The sequence below is a fragment of the Polypterus senegalus genome, chromosome 12 (assembly GCF_016835505.1).
Source record: "Polypterus senegalus isolate Bchr_013 chromosome 12, ASM1683550v1, whole genome shotgun sequence".
NCBI lineage: Eukaryota > Metazoa > Chordata > Cladistia > Polypteriformes > Polypteridae > Polypterus > Polypterus senegalus.
Genome location: NC_053165.1, coordinates 76673708 through 76701268, shown reverse-complemented (window position 1 = coordinate 76701268; position 27561 = coordinate 76673708). Strand labels below are relative to the sequence as shown.

Below are 27561 nucleotides of genomic sequence, written 5' to 3'. Positions count from 1 at the left end.
ATTAAAAGTTCCAATTCACTCTGATCAACTTTAAAAACTAAACTAGAAATTACAAAAATGCTTCAATCACATTTATTTTACAGGAATTGTTAGGGGTGCCAATAATTGGGGCACACGTGATTTCATGTAAAAATGTATTTCTTAATGTGGGATTTTTTTCCCAATGAATAAATGAACTTCAATTAAAGGTTGGATTTGTCTCTTTTTTGTGTTGTGAGGCTAATAAGAATTTATTAGAAGCCTAAGAACACATCTTAACTGGGGTGCCAATAATTGTGGAGGGCACTGCACCTGTGCCCCTCACTTGCCACCTGCATCACTCGCCTGTATAACTTAGACAATGTACCCGTACTACCAGCCTCATCATTTACCTTTCCTAGCTGCCCCCATCTGTCCTCTTCGTCACTCACTTGTATTACCTGCCGTCCTTACCTGTCCTTAAGTCCATCTACCTGTACTACTTCATCCTTCTCCTGTCCTCTTCATCTCCCACCCTCTTCATTAAACTACCCACTCCCTTCCTTGCCCTCACCTGTAATGCTTGCCTCTTTTACCTGTTTCCCATAAGCTGGTTGCCAGCCGGACCTTCAAGAAAGAAACAGCTGATAGGAGTCATCTGCTGACCCCCCTATTCATTCCGCCACACTTGCCTAATGACCACCGAGCTGATGAAGAAGGCACACTCTGGCTGCATGTGTCTGAATGACAGGGATGGGCAACAAGCCCATTGTCACAATGCATTTTTGTGGTGACAGTGACTGTGACATATCCCATTGTGTTTGTCTCCATTGCTCCAGCTACTCCCTAGCCTTAGGAGCAGACACGCCTCGCAGTGTGGATGTGGTGCTGTGTGGCACCTGGGAAGAGATTTCAACTAGCCAGCTCAATGTGCCAGTGTATAGCGCCTTTGTGACACTCACAAGGGGTCCACTCTATAAACCTTTAATTAAGTAAAAAACCTCACACATGCACAAGGGGATGAATGAGGGCCCCACAGGAGTCCCACTCTAAATGACACAATGAAGGTGAAAATCATCCTGTCAATCACATTGTAAGCTGAGATAAGGGTGGCACACAAAGACACAACACACCCCACTGGGCTGGGTCTCTTTTATTTGACTCCCTGAGGCAGAGCAGAATCCATCACTCATTCAGTGAAGAGCAGCAGAGCATCTCGTCCAAAACGCTCCTCATCGAGTCCCGTGCCAACAGCCGAACAACACAGACAGGCTCAGCAGGTGAGTGTCGGGGGCGCCGGGCTAGCATTGCACTACGTTGTGTGTCTTGAGGCACTCGGTGAGGGGAAGGCTTTCAGGCAATCAGAGGGTGCCTCTGGGTACGAATGGCACTCTTTAGTGGGCTTGTGTGGCACTCTACACTTTGTGTTAGGCAAATCCTTGTGCATTTGTTGTGTTACGCTGGTCAACCTGTCTTGGGTCCATTTGCACTGTCACACATTGTACTTTGGTGCCTTTGGCACGTTGTTGTGCTGCAGATTGTCACTTGTAGGCTTTGTTCTGTGGCCCTGCCACCTGCTTCACATTGTGCCCTTTGTCCATTTTGCCCGTTTTTTAATTTCTCAGCTGTGTGTGCCTGTGCTGCGTTGCCCTTCTACACATTTGTCACAACGCACTTTTGTACTTTTGCTTTGTTGGAGGTCTGCTTGTTTGTCACACACATTGGTCACTTTTGTCACATTATTCTTTTGTTTGCTTTATGTTGTGCCCTTTTCTTGCTCATTGGATTTGTTGCAGTTTTAGATGTGTTATCATTTTTGTGTGTTTCTTATGTCTGGTCCTCTTCTTCACATTTGTTACATCACACTTGTGTAATGACATTTTTGTGTTGCCCATCTGCTCATTTCTTGCCCCGTCCTTTTGTCTACACCTGGCTTAGCATTTTTGCGTGTCGGTTGTGTTATATGTCTGGACTTCTGTCACATGTCAATGTTGTACATTTTATGTGTTGCCACTTTTCTGTATTTGTTCTGGTATGCTTTTGCACATTTGTCACATGATGCTTCTGTCCATTGGGTTGTGTTGCACTTTTGCCCACCTGGCATGTCATGAACTTCTTGTTTCCCTGCCGGCCAACTTCTTATTTTGTATTCTCATCGGACTGCCTGAGCAGACACGCACACACTGGGCACTTGGTGGCTGATGAATGCCCAGACTGGTGACCCTGCCTGTCATCTTTATCCATGTGGCACTCTGGACTAGCAAGTGACACCTAGCAAATCCCACAGGTGCCAACATCTTGGTTGTCCAGACTCCCAGATGCCTCTTCTCAGTGGCTTCTCCCCACTGCTCTTACACCCACCACTCATTCAGGAGCCATCTTAAACTGAAGGAAGGCACAGCCCTGTCACTAACTCGCCAAGAGCTCCTCATCATCAGTGGATGTTAATGACCTGGGGATTGGCAGCTCAACAAGGGTGAATCTGACCTGCCACCTACTGCCAATGTAGACTGTAATGAGATGTTGATATAGTGCCATCCAGTGGGTTCTCCCCAGCTGCTGCCCAAACTTGTTATTAGGAGGATGTCCCGCAGATAGACAGTGAAAGATGCTACATATAACAAGAGATGGGCAGTGCAAAGTCAAGTAAACTTGATAGATAATGAAAGGCGCTATATATATATATATATATATATATATATATATATATATATATATGATAGAAAGCTCTACAGTAGGAAGGTCACCAAGGAGCTGTTCCATGTCCATCCATGGTGGAGGCGTTGACATGAAACTCCTGACATGCTTTATAGTTGCAAACTCAAGTTTTGCGGTAAGCCCCCCGAGCCCCAAACCCAAAACAGTCAACTGGTACCTTTTATTAACCAAAACAAGGAAGGAGAAACAGATACGGGAAATAGCCACATGGTCAACAGCCCTACCATTGTCCAGGGGGTGGCCTGTCCACTCGTTCCCTTCTGAATGAGGGTCTCCTGCTCACCTTCTATTCATATTAAGTGGGCCATTAATGGCAACATCTAGGGGCTCACATGAAGCAAAAGACCACAGGGCTTGAAGGTATCTGAAGGTCTTCCTCTACACACCCATGGCCTCACACAAGTGTTAAAAGTGCTATATACAACAGACAGGTGGATGTGAAAGGCACTATATAAGGCTGACTAGCACAGGTGTGACATTCTGCTTCTCACCTGGTTGCTCAGGTGTCACTGAGACAGATGATTTGCCGATGATAATCTGCCCCCAAGGGTGAAGCCATGTGGTGTCATGTTACAGAAGTGCACACAGCCAGACATGTAGATGGCGTCGCATTTCTCGACACACTTCTGCTGAATAAATTTGTTAGCTGAAAGTCCTCTGTGTTGGTGCGTCAGACAGAGGGTGTGCAGCGTTGTTCATAATGGCACTCAGCTTTGTTTTAATTCTGTAGTAAAGACAATGCAGGTGTGCAGCTGCTCCTTACATGAACATGTGGATTACAATGCTGTGCCAAAATTCACTGGAGATCCAACAGTGAGCTGAGCCCACCAAGGTGCCAGTTTTCTTTCATACGGATATTCCAAGTTGCACAAGTGAACAAGTTTCCCTCGTTTTTGCCTGGATGGTGCCACCATTTAGTGGAGGATGTTGGCACACCTTTGACTGAATGATGCATTCAGCCTTCCAGGCTGTGCCTTTGTCCCTGAGGGTGGCCATCGATCTTCTTTGCTTAAGGGGGTCTAAGGAGTTTGGTCGTTATTTGATCTGCTGTTCTCCAGCTCGTGTGCCTTGTGACTCCACCAAGTGCGGAATGCCAGTAAGACACTATGAGCAGTGGCACTGTGCACTCAGCCATCATGCCACCAATGTGAGGAGCATCCACACTGGCATATGAGTTGGCTGTTGCTCTTTCAAGACTACAACCACAGATTACATTTTTTGTGGGATTTTTCCAGTGACATCATAGGACTTTGGTGTCCTTATCCTCATTGACAGAAGTTCAGTTCACACAACCACTAAAAAGCCATACTGCAAAGTAACATGTCACAATGAAGACCTTTAGGAACATATAAAAAAAGGAGGGCATGGTGGGGGCAGAAAGATGATCTTCAGCCAGGGCAAAACAAAATAAAAAAAAAAAAATAGGCACAAAATCCCAGAGTGCCATTTTGGGATTAGGAGGCTGTTGGGCTTCAGGGGCGGAGACACTAAGGTGTAAGAGGAGAAGGTAGTGTGACACAGAGGAAGAGAACAAGTGGAAATCTTCTACTGACCCCTATATGACTCTCTTGTGTTTGGTGCAGTGTTTATGGTGATGCGGCTAAGGTGGCCACCCGCTTGACCCAGCAGAATTGCTTCAATTCAAAAATGAATCGTGGATTTGAGGACACCTAGTGGAGACTAAGTGCAAGGGCATACCATGGCAGGGTACACTCAGCTGTGTATGGTCGACTTAACATGGCAAACTGGACATGTTTAGGGATTAGGGCAAAATCTGACTATGTGGGGAAGGCTAAGAACATGCAAGGTCCACCTGGCAGTGCCAGGCTGTACATCAATATGCCGCCCAATTATGCAGGGCATTATCGGGGATTTGATAGGTGAATGGCTCAGTTCTAATAATGAAGGCTAAACATCGACAGATTCAAGTAACTGATGTGCCAACAGGCAAAACAGACATGCCCACATGTAACCCACTACATCGCACTGTACTCACACTGAGAGTGGCTCTCCATGTACAGCCATGCCTGATGCTGCCAGCTGCTTTCTACTCTTAACAAGTCCATCACATTTTTCTGCTGTTTTTTTCATGAATCACAAAGGCTGGTGGCACTTCAGGACAGAGTGGGTAACATGATGGTGCAGCACTCTGCGTGTCCCACCATGCCATATGCTCCTTGTCACAAGTGCCAATCCATTTTCTGAGCCCACCTTGCCATCTGATGGCAATTTAAATGACACAAAGTAGCCGAACATTCGCTAATCCACGTGGAGGCTGCCATGAGGTCCACAAGCACCCACTTGTTTGATCATACAAACTGATGGTGACAATGACAAACAGAATGGGACATCTGGGATGCAACAAGAACAACAAAAAACCATAAGGACAAATATTGGACTGGAAGTTACTGCTGGGACTGAAACGGAAATGTCCATCCTCTGGTGTGGCACCACTTTCACTCTCAACACACTCTCTTCCCAGCTTTGCGGGCTCTAGGAGGGGCACAGTGGGCAAACCTTCAAGTCCTTGATGGCACTTCAGTGTTTGATTTTTGGTACACAAGCACAGACTGTCAGGTGAGCAGACAACACAGACAAGCCAAATAACGCTGCCTTTCCTCTTATTCCAGGTCACCAAGCGAACCAACTGCAAGGTGCAGCACCATGGAGCTGCGGAGTGTGTCCCTCCTGCTCCTAGTCACAGGTATGTGTGGTGCTAGACCAAGACCACCTTCTGTCCAAGAGCTTCTGCTCTGTGAAGTATTGCATCCACAATAGACATTCCTGCCTTCCAGAGTGCAGGCAGCACAGCTCTGTGTTCACAACTTGACCCACCTACCCATTGCTGAGCAAGAACCATGGAAGCTGAATAGAAAGTTCCAAAACCAAAGGCTCAGCATGACATCCTGCAGTCCCCATGAGTTGTGGCAACACCTTCTCTGGTCACAGTGGCTGCATGTAAACACCTCCTCAGCTAGATTCTCCCCTTAGAACTGAAAATTGGGGTGGGGATTGTGGGCATGGACAAGAGAAAAGCATAGCGCCCACAACAAGAACAAGACACTCCAGATGAAAGGGATAGGGAGTTGAAAACAAGAGGGCTATGGCCAAATTAAACATTGTATTTCTCTAACAGCATGTGCCACCGTGATGAGAACTGCAGGCCAATCTTCAATGACTGCCATCAGTGTACAAGGTGGAGCAGTGGCCTCCTCGGCGATTTCCGCCACATCATCATCTTCCTCAAGTACAAGTTCATCATCTTCTATAGCAAGCCCTGAATCACCATCTTCATCTCCTAGTACAGTTTCCTCATCCTCCTTCTCCTCCAGTACCAGTTCATCATCTTCCTCAGCTAGTCCTGTATCCTCATCCTCCTCAGCTAGTCCAATTTCATCATCTTCCTCTGCCAGTTCTATAGCCTCATCATCCTCAGCCAGTCCCGCATCATCCTCTTCCTCAGCTAGTCCTGTATCCTCATCCTCCTCAGCTAGTCCAATTTCATCATCTCCCTCTGCCAGTTCCATAGCCTCATCATCCTCAGCCAGTCCTGCAACATCCTCTTCCTCAGCTAGTCCTGTACCCTCATCTTCCTCTTCTAGTCCAATTTCATCGTCTTCCTCAGCCAATTCCATATCCTCATCATCCTCAGCTAGTCCATCATCCTCTTCATCTGCCACTACTCTTTCCTCGTCCTCCTCTGCCAATCCCGGATTGTCATCATCCACAGCTAGTCCTGTTTCGTCATCTTCCTCACCTAGTCCAATTTCCTCATCTTCCTCAGCCAGTCCTACATCATCCTCTTCATCTGCTAGTCCTGTTTCCTCATCCTCCTCCTCCTCCAGTACCAGTTCATCCTCTTCCTCAGTTAGTCCTGTATTCTCATCTTCCTCTGCTAGTCCAATATCATCATCTTCCTCAACCAGTTCCATATCTTCATCATCCTCAGCCAGTCCCGCATCATCCTCTTCATCTGCTAGTCCTGTTTCCTCATCCTCCTCCTCCTCCAGTACCAGTTCATCATCTTCCCCAGGTAGTCCTGTATCCTCATCCTCCTCAGCTAGTCCAATTTCATCATCTTCCTCTGCAAGTTCCATATCTTCATCATCCTCAGCCAGTCCCGCATCATCCTCTTCATCTGCTAGTCCTGTTTCCTCATCCTCCTCCTCCTCCAGTACCAGTTCATCATTTTCCACAGGTAGTCCTGTATCCTCATCCTCCTCAGCTAATCCAATTTCATCATCTTCCTCTGCCAGTTCCATAGCCTCATCATCCTCAGCCAGTCCCACATCATCCTCTTCATCTGCTAGTCCTGTTTCCTCATCCTCCTCCTCCTCCAGTACCAGTTCATCCTCTTCCTCAGCTAGTCCTGTATCCTCATCTTCCTCTTCTAGTCCAATATCATCATCTTCCTCAATCAGTTCCATATCTTCATCATCCTCAGCCAGTCCCGCATCACCGTCTTCATCTGCTAGTACTCTTTCCTCATCCTCCTCAACCAGTCCCGGTTTGTCATCATCCTCAGCTAGTCCTGGTTCATCATCTTCCTCACCTAGTCCAATTTCCTCATCTTCCTCAGCCAGTCCTGCATCATCCTCCTCATCTGCAAGTCCTGTTTCCTCATCCTCCTCCTCCATTCCAATTTCATCATCTTCCTCAACCAGTTCCATATCTTCATCATCCTCAGCCAGTCCCACATCATCCTCTTCATCTGCAAGTCCTGTTTCCTCATCTTCCTCTTCTAGTCCAATATCTTCATCTTCTTCAGCAAGTCCCGCATCATCATCCTCATCTGCAAGTCCTGTTTCCTCATCCTCCTCCAGTACCAGTTCATCATCTTCCTCAGCTAGTCCTGTATCCTCATCCTCCCCAGCTAGTCCAATTTCATCATCTTCATCTGCCAGTTCTATAGCCTCATCATCCTCAGCCAGTCCCGCATCATCCTCTTCATCTGCTAGTCCTGTTTCCTCATCTTCCTCTTCTAGTCCAATATCTTCATCTTCCACAGCAAGTCCAGCATCATCCTCTTCATCTGCTAGTCCTGTTTCCTCATCTTCCTCAGCTAGTCCTGTTTCCTCATCTTCCTCTTCTAGTCCAATATCTTCATCTTCTTCAGCAAGTCCCGCATCATCATCTTCATCTGCTAGTCCTGTTTCCTCATTCTCATCAGCAAGTCCCGGATTGTCACCATCCTCAGCTAGTCCTGTTTCGTCATCTTCCTCAGTCAGTCTTGCATCATCATCCTCATCTGCAAGTCCTGTTTCCTCATCCTCCTCCAGTACCAGTTCATCCTCTTCGTCAGCTAGTCCTGTATCCTCATCTTCCTCTGCTAGTCCAATGTCATCATCTTCCTCAACCAGTTCCATATCTTCATCTTCCACAGCAAGTCCAGCATCATCCTCTTCATCTGCTAGTCCTGTTTCCTCATCTTCCTCAGCTAGTCCTGTATCCTCATCTTCCTCTGCTAGTCCAATTTCATCATCTTCCTCAACCAGTTCCATGTCTTCGTCTTTCTCAGCCAGTCCTGCATCATCCTCTTCATCTGCTAGTCCTGTTTCCTCATTCTCGTCAGCAAGTCCCGGATTGTCATCATCCTCAGCTAGTCCTGTTTCATCATCTTCCTCAGTCAGTCTTGCATCATCATCCTCATCTGCAAGTCCTGTGTCCTCATCCTCCTCCAGTACCAGTTCATCATTTTCGTCAGCTAGTCCTGTATCCTCATCTTCCTCTGCTAGTCCAATGTCATCATCTTCCTCAACCAGTTCCATATCTTCGTCTTCCTCAGCAAGTCCAGCATCATCCTCTTCATCTGCTAGTCCTGTTTCCTCATCTTCCTCAGCTAGTCCTGTTTCCTCATCTTCCTCTTCTAGTCCAATATCTTCATCTTCTTCAGCAAGTCCCGATCATCATCCTCATCTGCAAGTCCTGTGTCCTCATCCTCCTCCAGTACCAGTTCATCATTTTCCTCAGCTAGTCCTGTATCCTCATCTCCTCAGCCAGTCCTGCATCATCCTCCTCATCTGCAAGTCCTGTTTCCTCATCCTCCTCCAGTACCAGTTCATCCTCTTCATCTGCTAGTCCTGTTTCCTCATTCTCATCAGCAAGTCCCGGATTGTCACCATCCTCAGCTAGTCCTGTTTCGTCATCTTCCTCAGTCAGTCTTGCATCATCATCCTCATCTGCAAGTCCTGTTTCCTCATCCTCCTCCAGTACCAGTTCATCCTCTTCGTCAGCTAGTCCTGTATCCTCATCTTCCTCTGCTAGTCCAATGTCATCATCTTCCTCAACCAGTTCCATATCTTCGTCTTCCTCAGCAAGTCCAGCATCATCCTCTTCATCTGCTAGTCCTGTTTTCTCATCTTCCTCAGCTAGTCCTGTATCCTCATCTTCCTCTGCTAGTCCAATTTCATCATCTTCCTCAACCAGTTCCATATCTTCGTCTTTCTCAGCAAGTCCCGCATCATCATCTTCATCTGCTAGTCCTGTTTCCTCATTCTCATCAGCAAGTCCCGGATTGTCATCATCCTCAGCTAGTCCTGTTTCATCATCTTCCTCACCTAGTCCAATTTCCTCATCTTCCTCAGTCAGTCTTGCATCATCATCCTCATCTGCAAGTCCTGTGTCCTCATCCTCCTCCAGTACCAGTTCATCATTTTCATCAGCTAGTCCTGTATCCTCATCTTCCTCTGCTAGTCCAATGTCATCATCTTCCTCAACCAGTTCCATATCTTCATCTTCCACAGCAAGTCCAGCATCATCCTCTTCATCTGCTAGTCCTGTTTCCTCATCTTCCTCAGCTAGTCCTGTTTCCTCATCTTCCTCTTCTAGTCCAATATCTTCATCTTCTTCAGCAAGTCCCGCATCATCATCTTCATCTGCTGGTCATGTTTCCTCATTCTCATCAGCAAGTCCCGGGTTGTCATCATCCTCAGCTAGTCCTGTTTCGTCATCTTCCTCAGTCAGTCCTGCATCATCAGCCTCATCTGCAAGTCCTGTTTCCTCATCCTCCTCCAGTACCAGTTCATCCTCTTCATCAGCTAGTCCTGTATCCTCATCTTCCTCAGCCAGTCCTGCATCATCCTCCTCATCTGCAAGTCCTGTTTCCTCATCCTCCTCCAGTACCAGTTCATCCTCTTCCTCAGCTAGTCCTGTTTCCTCATCTTCCTCTTCTAGTCCAATATCTTCATCTTCTTCAGCAAGTCCCGCATCATCATCTTCATCTGCTAGTCCTGTTTCCTCATTCTCATCAGCAAGTCCCGGATTGTCATCATCCTCAGCTAGTCCTGTTTCGTCATCTTCCTCAGTCAGTCTTGCATCATCATCCTCATCTGCAAGTCCTGTGTCCTCATCCTCCTCCAGTACCAGTTCATCATTTTTCTCAGCTAGTCCTGTATCCTCATACTCCTCAGCTAGTCCAATTTCATCTCTTCCTCAACCAGTTCCATATCTTCATCTTCCACAGCAAGTCCAGCATCATCCTCTTCATCTGCTAGTCCTGTTTCCTCATCTTCCTCAGCTAGTCCTGTATCCTCATCTTCCTCTGCTAGTCCAATTTCATCATCTTCCTCAACCAGTTCCATGTCTTCGTCTTTCTCAGCCAGTCCTGCATCATCCTCCTCATCTGCAAGTCCTGTTTCCTCATCTTCCTCTTCTAGTCCAATATCTTCATCTTCTTCAGCAAGTCCCGATCATCATCCTCATCTGCAAGTCCTGTGTCCTCATCCTCCTCCAGTACCAGTTCATCATTTTCCTCAGCTAGTCCTGTATCCTCATCTTCCTCAGCCAGTCCTGCATCATCCTCCTCATCTGCAAGTCCTGTTTCCTCATCCTCCTCCAGTACCAGTTCATCCTCTTCATCTGCTAGTCCTGTTTCCTCATCTTCCTCAGCTAGTCCTGTATCCTCATCTTCCTCTGCTAGTCCAATTTCATCATCTTCCTCAACCAGTTCCATATCTTCGTCTTCCTCAGCCAGTCCTGCATCATCCTCCTCATCTGCAAGTCCTGTTTCCTCATCTTCCTCTTCTAGTCCAATATCTTCATCTTCTTCAGCAAGTCCCGCATCATCATCTTCATCTGCTGGTCATGTTTCCTTATTCTCATCAGCAAGTCCCGGGTTGTCATCATCCTCAGCTATTCCTGTTTCTTCATCTTCCTCAGCCAGTCCTGCATCATCCTCCTCATCTGCAAGTCCTGTTTCCTCATCCTCCTCCTCCAGTACAAGTTCCTCATCTTCCTCAGCTAGTCCTGTATCCTCATCCTCCTCAGCTAGTCCAATTTCTTCATCTTCCTCTGCCAGTTCCATATCTTCATCTTCCTCAGCAAGTCCCGCATCATCATCTTCATCTGCTAGTCCTGTTTCCTCATTCTCCTCAGCCAGTCCCGGATTGTCATCATCCTCAGCTAGTCCTGTTTCGTCATCTTCCTCACCTAGTCCAATTTCCTCATCTTCCTCAGCCAGTCCTGCAGCATCCTCCTCATCTGCAAGTTCTGTTTCCTCTTCTTCCTCCTCCTCCAGTACCACTTCATCATCTTCACTAGGTAGTCCTGTATCCTCATCCTCCTCAGCTAGTCCAATTTCATCATCTTCCTCTGCCAGTTCCATAGCCTCATCATCCTCAGTCAGTCCCTCATCATCCTCTTCATCTGCTAGTCCCCTTTCCTCACCTTCCTCTTCTAGTCCAATATCTTCATCTTCCTCTGCAAGTCCCGCATCATCATCTTCATCTGCTAGTCCTGTTTCCTCATTCTCCTCAGCCAGTCCCGGATTGTCATCATCCTCAGCTAGACCTGTATCATCATCCTCCTCAGCTAGTCCAATTTCATCATCTTCCTCTGCCAATTCCATAGCCTCATCTTCCTCAGCCAGTCCCACATCATCCTCTTCATCTGCTATCCCCGTTTCCTCACCTTCCTCTTCTAGTCCAATATCTTCATCTTCCTCAGCAAGTCCCGCATCATCATCTTCATCTGCTAGTCCTGTTTCCTCATTCTCCTCAGCCAGTCCCGGATTGTCATCATCCTCAGCTAGTCCTGTTTCGTCATCTTCCTCACCTAGTCCAATTTCCTCATCTTCCTCAGCCAGTCCTGCATCATCCTCCTCATCTGCAAGTCCTGTTTCCTCATCCTCCTCCAGTACCAGTTCATCATCTTTCTCTGCTAGTCCTGTTTCCTCATCTTCCTCTTCTAGTCCAATATCTTCATCTTCCACAGCAAGTCCAGCATCATCCTCTTCATCTGCTAGTCCTGTTTCCTCATCTTCCTCAGCTAGTCCTGTTTCCTCATCTTCCTCTTCTAGTCCAATATCTTCATCTTCTTCAGCAAGTCCCGCATCATCATCTTCATCTGCTAGTCCTGTTTCCTCATTTTCATCAGCAAGTTCCGGATTGTCATCATCCTCAGCTAGTCCTGTTTCGTCATCTTCCTCAGTCAGTCTTGCATCATCATCCTCATCTGCAAGTCCTGTGTCCTCATCCTCCTCCAGTACCAGTTCATCATTTTCGTCAGCTAGTCCTGTATCCTCATCTTCCTCTGCTAGTCCAATGTCATCATCTTCCTCAACCAGTTCCATATCTTCATCTTCCACAGCAAGTCCAGCATCATCCTCTTCATCTGCTAGTCCTGTTTCCTCATCTTCCTCTGCCAGTTCCATGGCCTCATCATCCTCAGCCAGTCCTGCATCATCCTCTTCATCTGCTACTCCTCTTTCCTCATCCTCCTCAGCCAATCCCGGATTGTCATCATCCTCAGCTAGTCCTGTTTCATCATCTTCCTCAGCTAGTCCAATTTCCTCATCTTCCTCAGCTAGTCCTTTATCCTCATCCTCCTCAGCTAGTCCAATTTCATCATCTTCCTCTGCCAGTTCCATGGCCTCATCATCCTCAGCCAGTCCTGCATCATCCTCTTCATCTGCAAGTCCCGCTTCCTCAAATTCCTCACCCAGTCCTGCATCATCCTCTTCATCTGCTAGTCCTGTTTCCTCATCATCCTCCTCCTCCAGTACCAGTTCATCATCTTCCTCAGGTAGTCCTGTATCCTCATCCTCCTCAGCTAGTCCAATTTCATCATCTTCCACAATGAACTCCTCAACTCCTCCACTTGATGTGATGCGTCCTTTGCACTTCAGACTTCAGGAAACTTTCAATCCCAAGCTCAATGACAATAGCTCCACAGAGTTCCGAAACCTCAGCTCCACGGTGACCCAGTCTGTAAGTCCACATGTTTTCCTTTGTCCAGTCTTTATGTTCCTTTCTTGGTCCCTTGTGCTGGCCTTCAATGGCCAGCTCAGTTCTCCATCTGTCCTTTTTGATCTTAGCTTGGACATTCTCAGGAAGTGTCCCTGCAGGATGGTGCTACTAATTGCCAATTTCTGTCTTCACAGATTGATGCCATCTTCAGACCTCAGTACCCCAACACTTACGTGGGATCTAAAGTGAATAGTTTTCAGTAAGTCACCAGCATCCTCTGCAGCGCAGACTGGGTGGGGGTCCAGGTGGACGCTGGTGCTTGTCTAAATATGCATCTGGGCTGGGGGGCCAATGTGAAGTCCGAGGTGGCGTTGCAGCATGGCACAGGTGTGCTTGAATGGTGCTATAAAGCCATTGTAATCTAAGTGGTCTTTGTGGATGTGCTTTGAGCTGGCATACATCAGAGAGGGTGTGGCAGCACTGCCACACAGATGCCACTATTTGGAAATGGGAGAACACAAAGTCGTGTGTGAGCCCTCCTGCCTGGCGCAGAAAGTCCTTATCAAAGTAAATGTTACGCTGATTCAGACCAGCAGGTGTGCGCCCATGCCACGTGTGCAGTTTGACCCATCCCAAGGGGCTGTCACTCCATCACATATTGTGCATGTGGTGGCCACATGTGTACCACTGGACACAATCAAGTGGAAGTGTAATTTCTACAGACACGGGGACAAACAAGTGGGCATCCAAAGGGGACATCCATAGAGCTGCCGTGCCGGTCTTGCCCACTCTGTCTTTCTCCATCCCCACCTCTTCAACGTCATTAGGCCTGCTGTTCACAGCTGGGCTTTCTGCGGACATCAGCTGTGGTGTCACGTCTTCCCCCTTAGCTCTGTCTGTCAGCTGGTAATCTTAGAAATGGGAAGTGAAGGAAACTGGCTAGGTGGGCATCACTTCGCCAAGGCACAAACAGGACAGTGCAGGCGAGGACAGTGGGACTGACCAGAGCACACCCACTGTGAACACAGCCACCTACTTCCTGTCAGGTGGCGCCATCTTGTGGAAGTTCTCCACACACATGGCTTTACTGGTGACTGAGACACCAAACACTGATGTGACCAAGCAGAGCACGCCAGTGCAGTTTGTCTTCCAATGGTAGGTCATCCATATGGCGCCCAGATGTGCTGTCACCTGAATTGGCCAATGACAAGCCAGACAGGCCCATTTGGGCCCTTCTTTCCATTTGTCCCACCCAGCTGAAGGGCCAGCATGGCATGCAGTGTAGGCACATGTGCCAACCACAGTAGATGAGCCCACTGACCTGCACGCCTTGGCACCTCATCTTCTCTCTGATCTGTCTTGTATTTCAGTAATGGCTCCATCATCACTGACATGACCCTCACTTTCAAGGCCAACAACACGGCACCAAGCAACACCGAGGTGGTCAACACATTGTACAAGATGGTCAACACATCCGGATATGCAAACGGCTTGCCATTGGACAGAAACAGCATCCAGTCAAACGGTAAGCACAGCGATGGAGTCTGCAGGTTGCCACTTCGTGACATCATCGTGCCACTAAGCGGCGACCTGACCTTCAAAACTCAGATGGGCATTTGGAAAACTTTTCTTTTGTATCCCAAATGTTTAACACACACAAGGGGCATCACCCACACCTCCTGGGGCATGGTCAGGGGTCAAGTCAGGTGGCATCCCTTGCACTAGCCCACCAGGGGGAGAAGGTCGAGTGTGCCATGTCACTGCATAGCCTGATGCAGCGAGTGCCCAGTTTTCCCACTGTGCCAACCGCTGACCCTACGCATGATCCTGCTCCCCAGGTTACATCCACAGCAGCTTGCAATTGCAATGCCAATCCCCTGCTCTCTTGTGATGGTCCATTTGGGGTGGTAATTCATTCTCATCCAGCACACAATTTTCTGATGCCATCCTATCTCTTGCCATGTCAATCAATCTATGACGCCCTCACCTCACCTCCATGCTTTCTTTTCAGATGCCAATGTGACCAGTGCCTTCCCCTGGTACATCACACAGTTTCTTATACTGCAAGGATACACAGAAAGCCTGTCTAACAACGCATCGGTGGCATACCAGCAGCTCAACCAAAGTGTCGTTAACTGGGTGAGGATGGCATCACGGCACAGCCCGCCTTGAGCGGACCCTCGGCACCCACTGACTTGTTCACTCTCTGCTTCTTCTGTTTCAGCTGCAGCCCATCTTTGGCAGAGTTCTAAACGCAAGCCTGACGAGTGTGCCATCCTGCTCCTTCAGGTAACGTCACCGAGCCGGCGGGGTGGGCAGCTGCGAGGCGAGCCCCCACTCACAGTCTGGGTCATCTCTTACAGCAATTCCAGCAACTGGACACAGGCCAGCCTGATACTGCAGCTGTCGGCCAAGCAAGCGGCCAGCACCCCAACGATCATCTCCAACATCCTCGCCACGCCGAGCCCCTCGCTGACGTACACTGAGGACAGCCTGCAGGTCAACGGTACGGCGAGCGACGCGCTGTAGCGATAGACAGAAATGAAAGGCACGATATACTGGAAGAGGCAGATGGGAAAGGGCACTACACAGAAGAGAGAGACAGAGAGGGCACAGAGACGGGCAAGGCACTAAACACAACTGACAGAGTGGCAGAGAGACGGGCAAGGCACTAAATACAACTGACACAGTGGCACAGAGACGGGTAAGGCACTAAATACAACTGACAGAGTGGCACAGAGACAGGCAAGGCACTAAATACAACTGACAGAGTGGCAGAGAGACGGGCAAGGCACTAAATACAACTGACAGAGTGGCACAGAGACGGGCAAGGCACTAAATACAACTGACACAGTGGCAGAGAGACGGGCAAGGCACTAAATACAACTGACAGAGTGGCACAGAGACGGGCAAGGCACTAAATACAACTGACAGAGTGGCAGAGAGACGGGCAAGGCACTAAACACAACTGACAGAGTGGCAGAGAGACGGGCAAGGCACTAAATACAACTGACAGAGTGGCACAGAGACGGGCAAGGCACTAAACACAACTGACAGAGTGGCACAGAGATGGGCAAGGCACTAAATACAACTGACAGAGTGGCAGAGAGACAGGCAAGGCACTAAATACAACTGACAGAGTGGCACAGAGACAGGCAAGGCACTAAATACAACTGACAGAGTGGCAGAGAGACGGGCAAGGCACTAAATACAACTGACAGAGTGGCACAGAGACGGGCAAGGCACTACAGTACATGCTAGACTGATGAGGAAGGTGCTTTGAAGGATGGATGGATGGATGGACGTGAAGGGCTCCATATTGAATAGGTAGATAAGCGCAGTGTGGTACGGTCCCTGTACATCCCTGTAAATGGTCAGACACGCAGATGGGAAGGGCGCTATATAAGGTCAAAGTGGCAGAAGAGCAAGGACTGAACAGACAGACGTGACAGCTCAGTAGATGTGAAGGGCCCGGATAAATAGACTGACACCTGAAAGGCGCTATATCATTCAAGACTAGACAATAATATTCCTCTGCCTCTGCCGTTGTGTGTCTCTACGCAGGCTCCCAAGCGCCAATCCAAGTGTTCCCCTTTGACCTGCGGATCCTGAATAAGGCGTTTGTGGCCGGGATGTCCAGTCAAACGAGTTCGCTTTTCAAGGATTTTAGCAATCAGGTCATCCAGTCGGTGAGTTGATCTCCCACGGAGTGGGGTCCATCCCAGGGGGTGAGCGCCTGCCCTAAGTGTCCCATCTCTCTCTGCAGGTGACAAGTCTGTTTTCAGAAAAGGCAGGATTTTCACAGGTTTACGTGTCACAGCTCAGGTGAGTCTTCCTCCTCCTCCTCCTCCTCCTCCTCCTCATTTTTTGCTCATCTTCCTGGGGTCAAAACGCCATCTGACGGGCTGAAGACAGGGTGTCTGTAGAGACTGCGGTGAGACGCTGACCGCCACTTGGGGGCAGTAGCCCAGTGCTGAGCAGCCAATTATCCACATACCTGGACTCAGCCCTGTGGACCAGTTGGCCTTCCACACACAGGACCCTCAGGGTGAAGGTGACGGTGGGCTGAGACGCTTGCTGTTTTATGTCAGATTTTGTGCCTCTTTGCATTCTTTCCCATTTTATTTTCCATCCTAATGGCTTTCTGATTTAAATTTCCAAATGTCCACATTGCTCTGCCAGGGTGGCACAGGCTTAAGGATGGGCTGCTAATCAGAGTTGCACATTGGAATGTATGCCCACTGCAGTGCCAAGATGGCACCATTTCTAAATTTCTTCTTTTTGTCACCACGCAGGAATGGGTCGGTCATCGCCAGCACAAACATCAGCTATGCCAGTGGGACCAGCAACAGAGACAACGTGGCACAGGTCCTGTACAGCGGAATTACTCAGCTGTCGCTCGATGGCCTGGAACTGGACCCCGCCTCGGTCACCCCTGCAGGTACGCTCGTCTGTCCTCTAGGATTTCAGGATCACATAGGTGGCCGGACGGAAGTCTAACTGGTCAAGGAGTGCCACATGGCTGGCCAGCGTGGCCTAAGGCTGACAGCTTCTTTGGCCTCTGTTTGGCACACCACTCAAATAAGCTCAGCTGCTGGCTGCCACCCCGTACCAGCCGATGGATCGTTTCAGCTACTCTTGGCCACTGCGCCACCTCTCTGTGTCTTTTCTAGAAGGTGTGAGCTATGCCAGGATGCCACCTTAACTTGTGCTTTCTGTGTCTCCTTAGCCACCCCGTTAGCACAGCCGTTCCCAGGATTTGCAGTGGCTATCATTGTGATGTGCAGCTTGGCCATCCTGGCCATTCCCATCATCCTTGTTGTGGTGAGTGACAAAGCCAAGAGGGTGCGAGTCTCCCGTGCCACGTGCTGTCCCAGGCTGGTTGCCCACGGACTGCACAGTAATCAGATCAATCACTGATGCCCATTCTCATTTGACAGCTCCTGAAGACGAACCTGCGGCAGCGCCTGAGCCGAGTCTTCACCATCAAGTCGCCCGAGTCCTTCAGCCTATTCTCAGTGAGTGGCACGAAGGGGCGGACAGGGGGTGGAGGGTGGCATGGGGGTCGGGAGAGAAGAAAGCAGTGTGAGGAGTGGGCCAGACAAGACAGAGGGAAGGGGCGCTGAGATCGAAGGGGATGATGCAAGGGGCATTCAGAGCGAGATTAAGATGGAGGAAATGGGCAGAGTGCAAAGGAGCTCGGACCACTAAGAGCTTTCACGAGACCTGGAGGAAGGTGGGTGACAGGGTGTGGGCCCTGGGGTCATCTCAGATCAGCAGGCTGGCTCCTCAGTTTCCCCATACGAGTGTTGACCAGGTGGGCCATGACGCCTGACTGATGTCTCTTCTCTCTTCCTTGCAGGACCGCGACTGAGCCCCTGCAGTGCAGCCATGGGATGTAAAGAACGACGACCATCTCGGTGACGACAGAGCCCACCATTACCGGATGCCATGTTGGCACTTGTTCTCTGACTGGACTTTTTTGCTCTACCGCTCTCCTTCCTGGCCGTCTATCCAGACCACGGGTGGCACGCCTGGTGTGCATCGTTTGATGAATCGGCTGCTGCCAGGCAGTGAAGGGCCTCTCATGCTGATAGCTCCTCTTGCCAGGGGCGAGATTGGACTGAATGAACACTCTGGGGGGCCGTGATGATCTGCCTGGCCGCTGTGGTTTTCTGATGTAAGCGTCGCTCGTTTGTGTTGTGGTCAATAAAAGGCTTCAAAGCAAAGCAGCCTGATGCTCTCTTTATTTGGGCGTCCTGATGTTCTTCCTTGACATCCAGCTGGACCTCCGCAACGTGGCTCGGACCCCCGGCATCTCGAGGTGAGTATCTCGCCATCCAAATGCTCATCTCCTTTCTGCCATCTGCTCCTTTCAGCCCTCCATGAAAGAAGACGGGAGGTGACGGAATGGCCGGTGACAGCCTCAGCGCCACGAGGTGCCCAGACGCGGAGCAGCGCGCCAGATAAGACGGTGGGCCGGCAAGGAGGTGTCCTGACAAACTACAGACTGGGCGGTCAAGGAGACGCCGAGGAAGCGGAAGGTTCCAGAAGCGCAGACCTGCTGCAGGAGGCCAGCTTGACCCTCAGAAGTCCAAAGGGACGATAAGAAGGTACGTCGTTGGCTTGTGTCTTGTATTCTTGTACTCGCGGGGTTCAGGTGGGCCACTCGCTCTTCTCTTTGCCTTTTGGGGTCTCTCATTGGCTGCTGCCCCCGTCTGCTTGGCGGCGTTTCCTTTTCCTTCCTTATTTTTGGAGTTTTGTTGTTTTTTTGATGTCGCCTGTAAACTGCCGTTTGTCTTTCTCTCGGGATTTCTTGTTTCTTAAGTTCAGAGCGGCAGACAACTTCAGGGACACGACTTGATCAATAAACCTGCGCCTCTCCTCGGGGTCCTCTATAGCCAGCGGCTCCCCTCCCCGGCACGTTCCCCTCCTGTCCGCTTTTTGAGTGCCCCCCGTGGCAGACGGCCCCCCATCGCCCGCACAGTCGCTCGCCTTGTGCTCGTTGTGGGCTCCACGTTTCCTCCTTTATTGTAACGGTAGTACGTTGCTAGGGGGCGTCACCCCGTTGTCATCAGTGAATGGGATTTTCCTTTGTCATGCTGTAGGTTGGTGGTCTCTCGCTCTGGCGCCCTGCCAATGTCTGGCCTCGCCCCGTCACCTCTCCCTTGAGCCCGTCTATGGCAGAGCAGTGCTGGAGCTCAACATCGGGCGGGTGAACTGCAGAGCTGAGCACACATCTGGACTTTGATTGCTCTGATCCTCTCTGCGGCTTTTGTGGCCGGCGATTAACGGTCTCCTGGCTTACAGCAGAGCTTCTGGAACTCCAAATGGGGTCCTGGTGGGTCGTCACACTCTTGTGTTGTCCGATAGCTGCCCCCCGTCACTGGCAGACGCGTTCTCTCAAGAGCAGACCTTTCTCGTGCGTCCAGATTAATTTCGGGGTCCCCACTACCCGTCCGATGTTTGCTAGGCGCACTTTCAGTGAACACGGACCACCAAACATGTTCCACATCTCTAAGTGATGCTCAAAGAACGCCTTGTCCTGGGGGCTCGCTCTGCTTTTATTAACTTGATGTTTGCTGCCCGCTTGTCCCCTTCACTCTTTGTATTTCAATGCCACTGTCATTTGTCAGCATGTGGCTCTGCTGTCATTATGGTAACAATCCTCTTGGTGGCTCCACGTTTGAGTCCTCTGATTTAAAGAGCCCCCCGATCGATTGAATAAAAGCAATTAAGGATTTATGGCATTGCAGTCTTACATACAGTATAAGCTGGTGGTCCGCAACCTACAGTATGTGTAGTTGGAGAAGTGCTCCATTCGGCACTGATATACTGTAGGACCCTCTTCTCGGTTCTCCAGGGGTCTTCCCCCAGCAGCCTTTCTGCTTGTCTTTCTATTTAAAAGTTAAAGTGCCAGCTGGTCATTTGTCTCCTCGGCCGTGTGGCACGTCTGGTGGCAGAACCTTGGCAGATTTTCTAATGCCCGCAGTCTCACTGATTAACAGGTGTTGCGCTTTCTATGGTGGCAGATGAGTTGTGCCCGACCTCTGAGGGTAAACCAACTGCAGCAAACTCCCCAACATCTCCATTATGCCATTAAACTATTATGCCATCTGTGGTGTGCCAACCCCTCAGTGCCACTCACTTGAGCTCTGATGACGATGGGCGGGTCGAGAGTGATGCCAGTGGACACAGGCTGTAGTTACAGCCCTCTTTACCAGGCCAGAGTACAGACAGATGGATGTGTTGGCAGAGCTTTTGGGCACCCTGGACTCCCTTTGCTTGTCACATCCTATCTCTACCCATTAAACTCTCGGGTGGCCCTGGTGACATTGAGCTTTGGGCACTTGCTGATTTTTCAAATGGCTGATTTAAGAGAACAAAACTGCCAGCTTAATGGCCACCCTTTAAGGGTTCATCTGGGGAGGGCTGGCGCGCAGATTGAGGGCACCCTCTAACCGCCAACCCTGCACTCCCGATAAGCCCTGATGCCCCTGGGATTTCTCCTTACTGAGCATGAGATGACCCTCTAAATTCTCGCAGGTGACGCCACCAGACTCTGAACGACAGACAAAAAGAAATCAATGCTTTACTTTTGGAAAAAATAAAATGAAACAAAAGACGATTAGCTTTCAAAGAATAAAATGCAAATGAGGCTGTAATGAAGAATTAAGTTGGTTCAGCATTAAATTAGAACCGCTGCACGCATCCGGTCAGAGATGGAAGAAGATGGTCAAATTCTGTGTATTCATTTCTTCCAAAGTTATACAAATGTGAAGGTGCGGTCTAAAGAAAATCATAAGCATAAATGAGCTGTGCCACTGTCGTTCTCTTAAATGTGTCGACGTTAACGTCAGTCATTAACAGGTACTTTATTTATCCACTAGATGGCGCACTACACTCAGATAACATTCATATCAGGAAATTGCTAGAACGTTAAACCATAAAGTATTTACTCGACTTAAATAAGTCATTTATTCTGACCATATAGCAGCATATTACAGTATACATGAGCAGACCGAAACACTGCAGTTCTACAATAACAAGCAAGATGCGTGAAACTCTGCTCCACTATACTTTAGCTTCCTCAAAACGTCTGTATTCTAGAAACTGTGCTAAAGTAAATATTCAAATTACAAATGTAAACACATAAACAATACACTTTAAGGACAAACAATTAAATTCCACTCACTTTATATATAATTACGCAAACTTCCACATTTAACAAATGAAGCTCCTACTCTACTGCTAATCTATTAGGTTCAAAGTGAAGCCCTGTGATTGGCCGAGTTCCTACCCAGCACAGGCCAATCACAATAACTAATAATTCAAGGAGGAGGACAACTAATTCAAGGGAAAAAACACATAAATAACACATTGCCTTTTCAACGTAGGCATTAAAACCAAGTTAAACGTTTAACGTGAAGCTCGTGGCGCAGGCTCGTCTCAAACTCCGTCCCGCCTGCTCGAAGGCACCGTGCAGACCCACGAGACGACGCCAGGGGTCCACAAATGACAAACAACTCACCAAACGGCGGCATCGCAGTAAATACGAGGCGCTATACACGTCACAAATACTGGCCATGGAAGAAGGATAATAATAACGCCGTAATATGTTACACTTACTGTATATAACAACCCTCAAACTGGCACAGAGCAGCAGAGTCAGACATGGCAGAGTCAAATGCCGCCGGACGAACACCACGGACTTGAGGCTCGGAGGTGACCTTCCATGGACGCCACTGTGAAAACATCGCACGTCCCGTCCTCGGCTGCCCAGCAGACGGTGTGGCCTGGTGGTGAAAGCGTTGGGCCTTATGAGGCTGTGAGCTCTGCGGGGCCAGCTGGTCACTTCACCTGCCTGTGCTGTACTTGCAAAGACACCAGTAATGTCCCCAAGTAGGCAGCCATGTCACTAGCACTTCTGAGCAGCTCATCCCCGTGAGGCTCAGCACGATCAGGCCCGGCCAGTGCGAGGCCCACCAGGAAGAGTTTGGGTTGGTGTCGGTGAGGTCAGCAGGGGGCGCTCACCCTGAGGTGTGTGTGTGGATCCCAGCACCCCAGTGCAGTGACGGGGATAATGGGCAGCAAAAATCACATGAAATGTAAAATCAAAGTCCTGACTCTCTGTGGCCATTAAAGATCCCTGGACCTCCTTTGTAAATAGTAGGTTGTCCCCCGAAATATCCAGACTAAATTGCCCACTACATCCTGGTCATAGGCAGCATGGTGGCACAGTGGGTAGCACTGCTGCCTCCCAGGTAGGAGACCTGGGTTTGCTTCCTGGGTCCTCCCTGTGCGGAGTTTGCATGTTCTCCCCGTGTCTGCGTGGGTTTCCTCCCACAGTCCAAAGGCGTCCTCACAGGTGGCACAGTGGTAGTGCTGCTGCTTTGCAGCAAGGAGACTGTGGAAAATTGAGGGTTTGCTTCCCGGTTCCTCCCTGTGTGGGTAGCGCTTTGAGCACTGAGAAAAGCGCTATATAAATGTAATGAATTATTATTATTACATGCAGATTAGGTGTATTGGCGGTCCTAAATTGTCTCCAGTGTGTGCTTGGTGTGTGTGTGTGTGTGTGCCCTGTGGCAGGCTGGCACCATGCCCATTGTTTGTTTCCTGCCTTGCGCCCTGTGTTGACTGGGATTGGCTCCAGCAGACCCCCGGTTGGATAATGGATGGTCATGCAGATCCCTTCATCAGCCCCTGTCTCTGATTGGCTAACTGTCTTTCTCACCCCTTCACCACCGGACACTCAATGTGCGGTGAGTGCAACAATTGCTGTCGTGACGTCATCCAGGTGGGTGCTGCGCATTAGCGCTCTTGGAAGTGGCTGCCCACTCACTGAAGCGCATTGAGTGGTGAGAAAAACGCTATGGAAATGTCCAGAATTATCATTATTAGCATATGTATTATGAACAGGGAGTCGACGAGTCCACTCTTCACGTTCGCTTCTGTGAAGGCTCGAAAACTGACGGCGTGCATTCATTAATAAGTAATGAAGTTGCGCAATTTGCCAACGTATTGAGCTGTTTGAGGGTCCGCGCTAAACAAACGTTGACCAGATGACCGTAGTGGCCGTCGCACTGAGTCAGTGGGCAGATGAGCGAAAGTGAGGCGGCACTCCGTCCATCTCAAGCTGACACAAGCGGCAATAAAATCGGCAGGCGGCATTCGCGGTCATTCGCGCGAATCTTCCGACGTCCGTGCGGCTGCGCAGCGCCGGCCTTTTATTTGCGTGTCTTCTGTTTAGCAAGTGAACGGAGCTGCCGCGTCTCTGGCTGTTCGGTGCACCGAACACTCGTTTTGCAGTAACTTCCATCAACGTGTCGGACAGGTGGTCTCTGAAAGTGTTTGAGATTAACGGCCATAAGTCTAATAAGAGAATAACAAGTCACCAATGAATGAATTAAACACCGGTGCGGTTTTATGGGGGAGATGTAATGCTGACACTGTTTGGGTGGTCGTTGCAGTTCTGCATGTGTCCTCCCGACAACCTCAAGCCCCCCTCGCTGGGGTCCACGCCCCCCGTTTGGAGTTTGCATGTTCTCCCCAAGTGCGCGTGGGTCTGTTGGCACGCAGGTGAGGTGGTCTGCTGTGCGCGTGCGCTTGGCGTTGTGTCTGCGTCGGGTCTGTTTATGGCTGGGAGAGGCTCGGACTTTGTGAAATGATAAGATGGTGTCTCGGGGACCCTCACGAAGAGCTTATGGTGTGGCCCTCGTGTGTGTTTCTTTTTGATGACACACGGAAGTCCGCTGTAATTCACGCCGTCCCTCGTTGTTTATTTATGTATTGCGCTGTGGTGGCACCTCCTTCAGGTGACCGTTTTCCTTCGCGACGTCTTTATAATAATAATAATAATAATAATAATAATACGTTTCTTGGGAGTGTTTTTCTTGTCTTCGTAGAGAGTCAAGGCTGGGGGGCTGTCAAGAGGCAGGGTCTGTTAAAGCCCATTGTGGCACTCCTTATGTGATTCTGGGCTACACAACAATACATTGTATTGTATTCTATTGTATCGTACTAATGGAAATGCAAAAACCAACGCCGTCACAGGCGATTGGACGAAAGATAACCTCCAACTGCCACGGACTGCCGCCTTGCGCCCCGGCGACAGGATCGATCCAGATTGCGGCGCCAGCGATATGCGTTCTTGGTGACAGGGCTGTCGCCATCGAGCAGATGACTGTGAATCGGTAGTGGCGGCAGTGCACCCCATCAGACCCTCATAACAAACCGTGCGAGTGAGCGCCGAAACAGCTCGGGATGAGCTCAGCAGAGTCTGGGGGCGGCTGCAGAGGGGTCTGCCAGTGGGCCCTCTTGAATCTGTGGCGCGCTCAGGTGGCAACTCTTTGCGACAAACGGCGACTTTTGCGTCACTTTCCAGCTACTGCCCGGCCTTGCCTGAGTTTCCGCCGTCAAAAGTGTTCAGTGCAAGACTGGCAGCTGGCCATAGTGTCCGACCGAATACAGCCGACAGAGTCATTTCATCAAAAGCCCCCTTTTCTCATAAACGGGGGAGCGTCTTAAAAAGACAATCGTATGGACTCGAGAGTGCGTATAATGAGCACCGCGTTCAGTTTCCGAGGGGGTCATTTCTGGTCACTCTGATTTGCTTTGTACTTTAAAATCCTATGTGACCGACACGCGACATTTTGTCCTATCGTCAATACTGAGCTCTGTCTTCTTTGCTCATTTCTGCCAGGCCTGTTAGTAATGGGCACCAGTCTGCAAGGCACTCACCCATCACAGGGCATTTTAGGGGCACCAATCAAGCCCAGCTGGCAGACCATTAGGATGATCTGCATATCTCTGTACCTGGGCTGGTATCTCCATTTCGGATGCCACCACCATCTGCTCTTTACTGACGTCTTCCATTAGCTTTACTATTAAGAAACGACAGAAAGACCAACGTTGAGGGCACAGGTGGGTTAGGACTGAAAGACAGCAGTGACCCGCACAAAACTCCAATGCTGACCACAACCAGCACTCCCTTAGATGGGCACATTCAGTGTGCCAAGCAGCGCCACCAACAGCTTTGCACATTACTGGCTCAAATGACTGCGTCACCCGGGCTGGTTGCCTCCCTGACGGGTGGGCTCAGGAGCTCGGGCATCGAACGCTGTTTGTTGGTCCTGACGTCCCACAAGCCGGGGCGTGGAGTGGCAGTGGCGTTGATTCCGTTGCCCGTCGTCATTCTGTCAAGTGTCTTGCACAACATCAACTCGTGTGGCTTTTTTTTTTTTTTTTTGTTTGCTTCCTTTACAATAAATGAGAACCTGACGGGCAGCTTTAGTGAGGAGCCACGTCAGAGTCTTTGAATCAGAGAGCAGAAGCCAACAAAAATAAGCGTCTGGCTGGTATGTGCCAAGGAATCAGGGCATAGGGTTAACCTAAATGTCATATTGGCCTGGAGTGGCACCAGCAATGTGACTTCCAGCTTGAATGTGGCACATACCTTTACATCATGTGTAGTGCCTTTCGCTGCTTGACATGTGTGGCATGGATGACAAACACAAGGGGTGCCCTCTTTGCCACACAGTTCTGCTCACAATTGTTTTAACGCCCCTGAGCCTCTTGGTCCAAGACCCGGGTGACACAACGTGGCCACTTGTCACCATTTTGTGTTGGATTCCACGTTATTGTTACAGCTGAATTCAAGTGGCCGTGCCTATCGGGCTTCAATGTTGTGCCCTTTTGCTTACAGCACCTCTTAGCATTCACAACTGGGGACAGGAGCGCGAAGGAGGGCAGCTGTGTACCCGGCCAGCCCCTGGGTGTCTCCACGGTTGGTAATGCGACAGGACCACCACTGCCCCTGACAAGAAGACGTCATCCTGAAAGGACACATGGAAGGAGAGGTGAGTGTCCTGCCAGCAGCTGTCCTTGGTGTTATCGGTGCCAAAACTTTCTGGTCCTGACTGTTGGATGAGGCGGGTACAGAGCTGAGTGTGCAATGCCAACCTCTAGAACTTGGTGTGACCCACGTGGACCTTTGAGACAAATTCAGCTCTAAATGAGGACAATGACCGCTCTCCAAAAGTAGGTAACAGTGCTCCATCTTCTGAGACTGCGAGAGACAGTGGCTGGCATTGGTGCCCAGCACTGACTGGCAGGTTCCCTTCTTCATCATTAATTGTGCTGCCATTGTGGAAACTGAATGTTCTCTTCGTTCCCTTGTACTAATTCATGTCTGAGAAGTAGGCTTTACTAAACCTTGTAACAGCCTGCTTTGTTTTAGCAAACAGAAACTATTTGTGCAGAGGACTCAAGGTCTTCCATCCCACACACGAGTCCGCCTTATCTCGTTGTCCCTTAGCTTGCATCTGAACGCCATAACAAAGGGGCCAAGAAGTGAAGTTTTACAAGGGGCTCAAGGATTGTGTATAATAACGTGTCGACTGCTACATCTCATAATGATATTAAATCACGCATTCCCCACCCAACAGACGGGTTCAGAAGAGCCCTGGCGCTGTCCTGTACCTTTGATTGTCTGCCTTTCTGAAACTCTTCTCACCGACTCTGAACATAAAGCTGCTTTGTAACCACACCTGCTGTCGGGTCTGAAGCCTTCGTCCACACCATCTGTTGGCCTGAATTGCTGGTCACCCTAACAGGCAGAGGCTGTTCCAGAGTGCCCATATTGTGATCAAAGCAGGTGCCATGGCATTGGCAGTTGGGTGTTTTCCGCTCCTAGAGCTTTGCCACGTTCCTGATGCCCGAGCTGTTCTGCAGCTGTGGCCGAGGCCAGAGGAATGTCACTGGGTGTGTCGGCATCGCTCAAAGCTCGGGATAAACATGGCACTCATCAGGCTTAACATCTCAGCCTCGTGCGTCTTTGCTTGCGTGTGCAGAGTCAGCGGGCGCAGTCGTCATGCCTGAGCACATCATGGCCCCTACTGGGATCACTAGGGTGGCACCCTGGCCGGCCCCTCGCTGACCTGCACCATCGCAATGAGTGCCCCTCACCAACTCGGGGTTCTCATTTATTCTCATTTTGTGCTGTTCTGTTGGCACTCTGCGGCATTGCCCACCTGTGCCCATTCAATAGGTCGTGTAGTTTGATTGCCTGCCGAAATGTCACTTCATTGAAGGGTCAGTGGGAGGCTAATGGGGGCTTGGGGTGGGCACTCACTTAGTAACGGGGTAGTGAGAAGCAGAGGAGTGTGCGCTCCTCCTGAAAGGTGCTACTGTATATAGAGGG

At 49.7% G+C, this 27561-nt stretch overlaps 1 protein-coding gene across 4 annotated transcripts; it reads left to right on the top strand.

Moving 5' to 3' along the window:
* Nucleotides 1-1160: 1160 nt before the first annotated feature.
* On the top strand, nt 1161-18589 carry LOC120541087 (probable GPI-anchored adhesin-like protein PGA55). Of its 4 annotated transcripts, XM_039772388.1 has the most exons (17): nt 1161-1238; nt 5307-5380; nt 5813-6161; nt 8668-8861; nt 10384-10843; nt 11549-12881; nt 13055-13119; nt 14231-14385; nt 14872-14999; nt 15085-15149; nt 15224-15366; nt 16425-16549; nt 16627-16685; nt 17156-17301; nt 17590-17684; nt 17801-17878; nt 18223-18589. In XM_039772388.1, exons 2-17 carry the CDS (start codon nt 5341-5343, stop codon nt 18232-18234), a joined length of 3447 nt encoding a protein of 1148 aa, XP_039628322.1. In that variant the 5' UTR covers nt 1161-1238; nt 5307-5340; the 3' UTR covers nt 18235-18589. The 4 variants fall into 4 exon arrangements, with proteins under 4 accessions (XP_039628322.1, XP_039628319.1, XP_039628321.1 ...); XM_039772385.1 differs by lacking the exons at nt 8668-8861; nt 10384-10843 and adding an exon at nt 6529-6827 and having other exon boundaries at nt 5813-6231; nt 10898-12881; XM_039772387.1 differs by lacking the exons at nt 8668-8861; nt 10384-10843 and adding an exon at nt 6966-6992 and having other exon boundaries at nt 5813-6470; nt 10898-12881.
* The last annotated feature ends 8972 nt before the right edge of the window (nt 18590-27561 follow it).

Bases quoted from the DNA above. Each gene is read 5' to 3' on its own strand.
- LOC120541087 (XM_039772385.1), top strand. From the start codon at position 5,341: ATGGAGCTGCGGAGTGTGTCCCTCCTGCTCCTAGTCACAG. The intron at 16,550-16,626 runs GTGAGTTGATCT...CTCTCTCTGCAG, and splicing joins GCAATCAGGTCATCCAGTCG to GTGACAAGTCTGTTTTCAGA. The intron at 17,685-17,800 runs GTGAGTGACAAA...CTCATTTGACAG, and splicing joins TTCCCATCATCCTTGTTGTG to CTCCTGAAGACGAACCTGCG.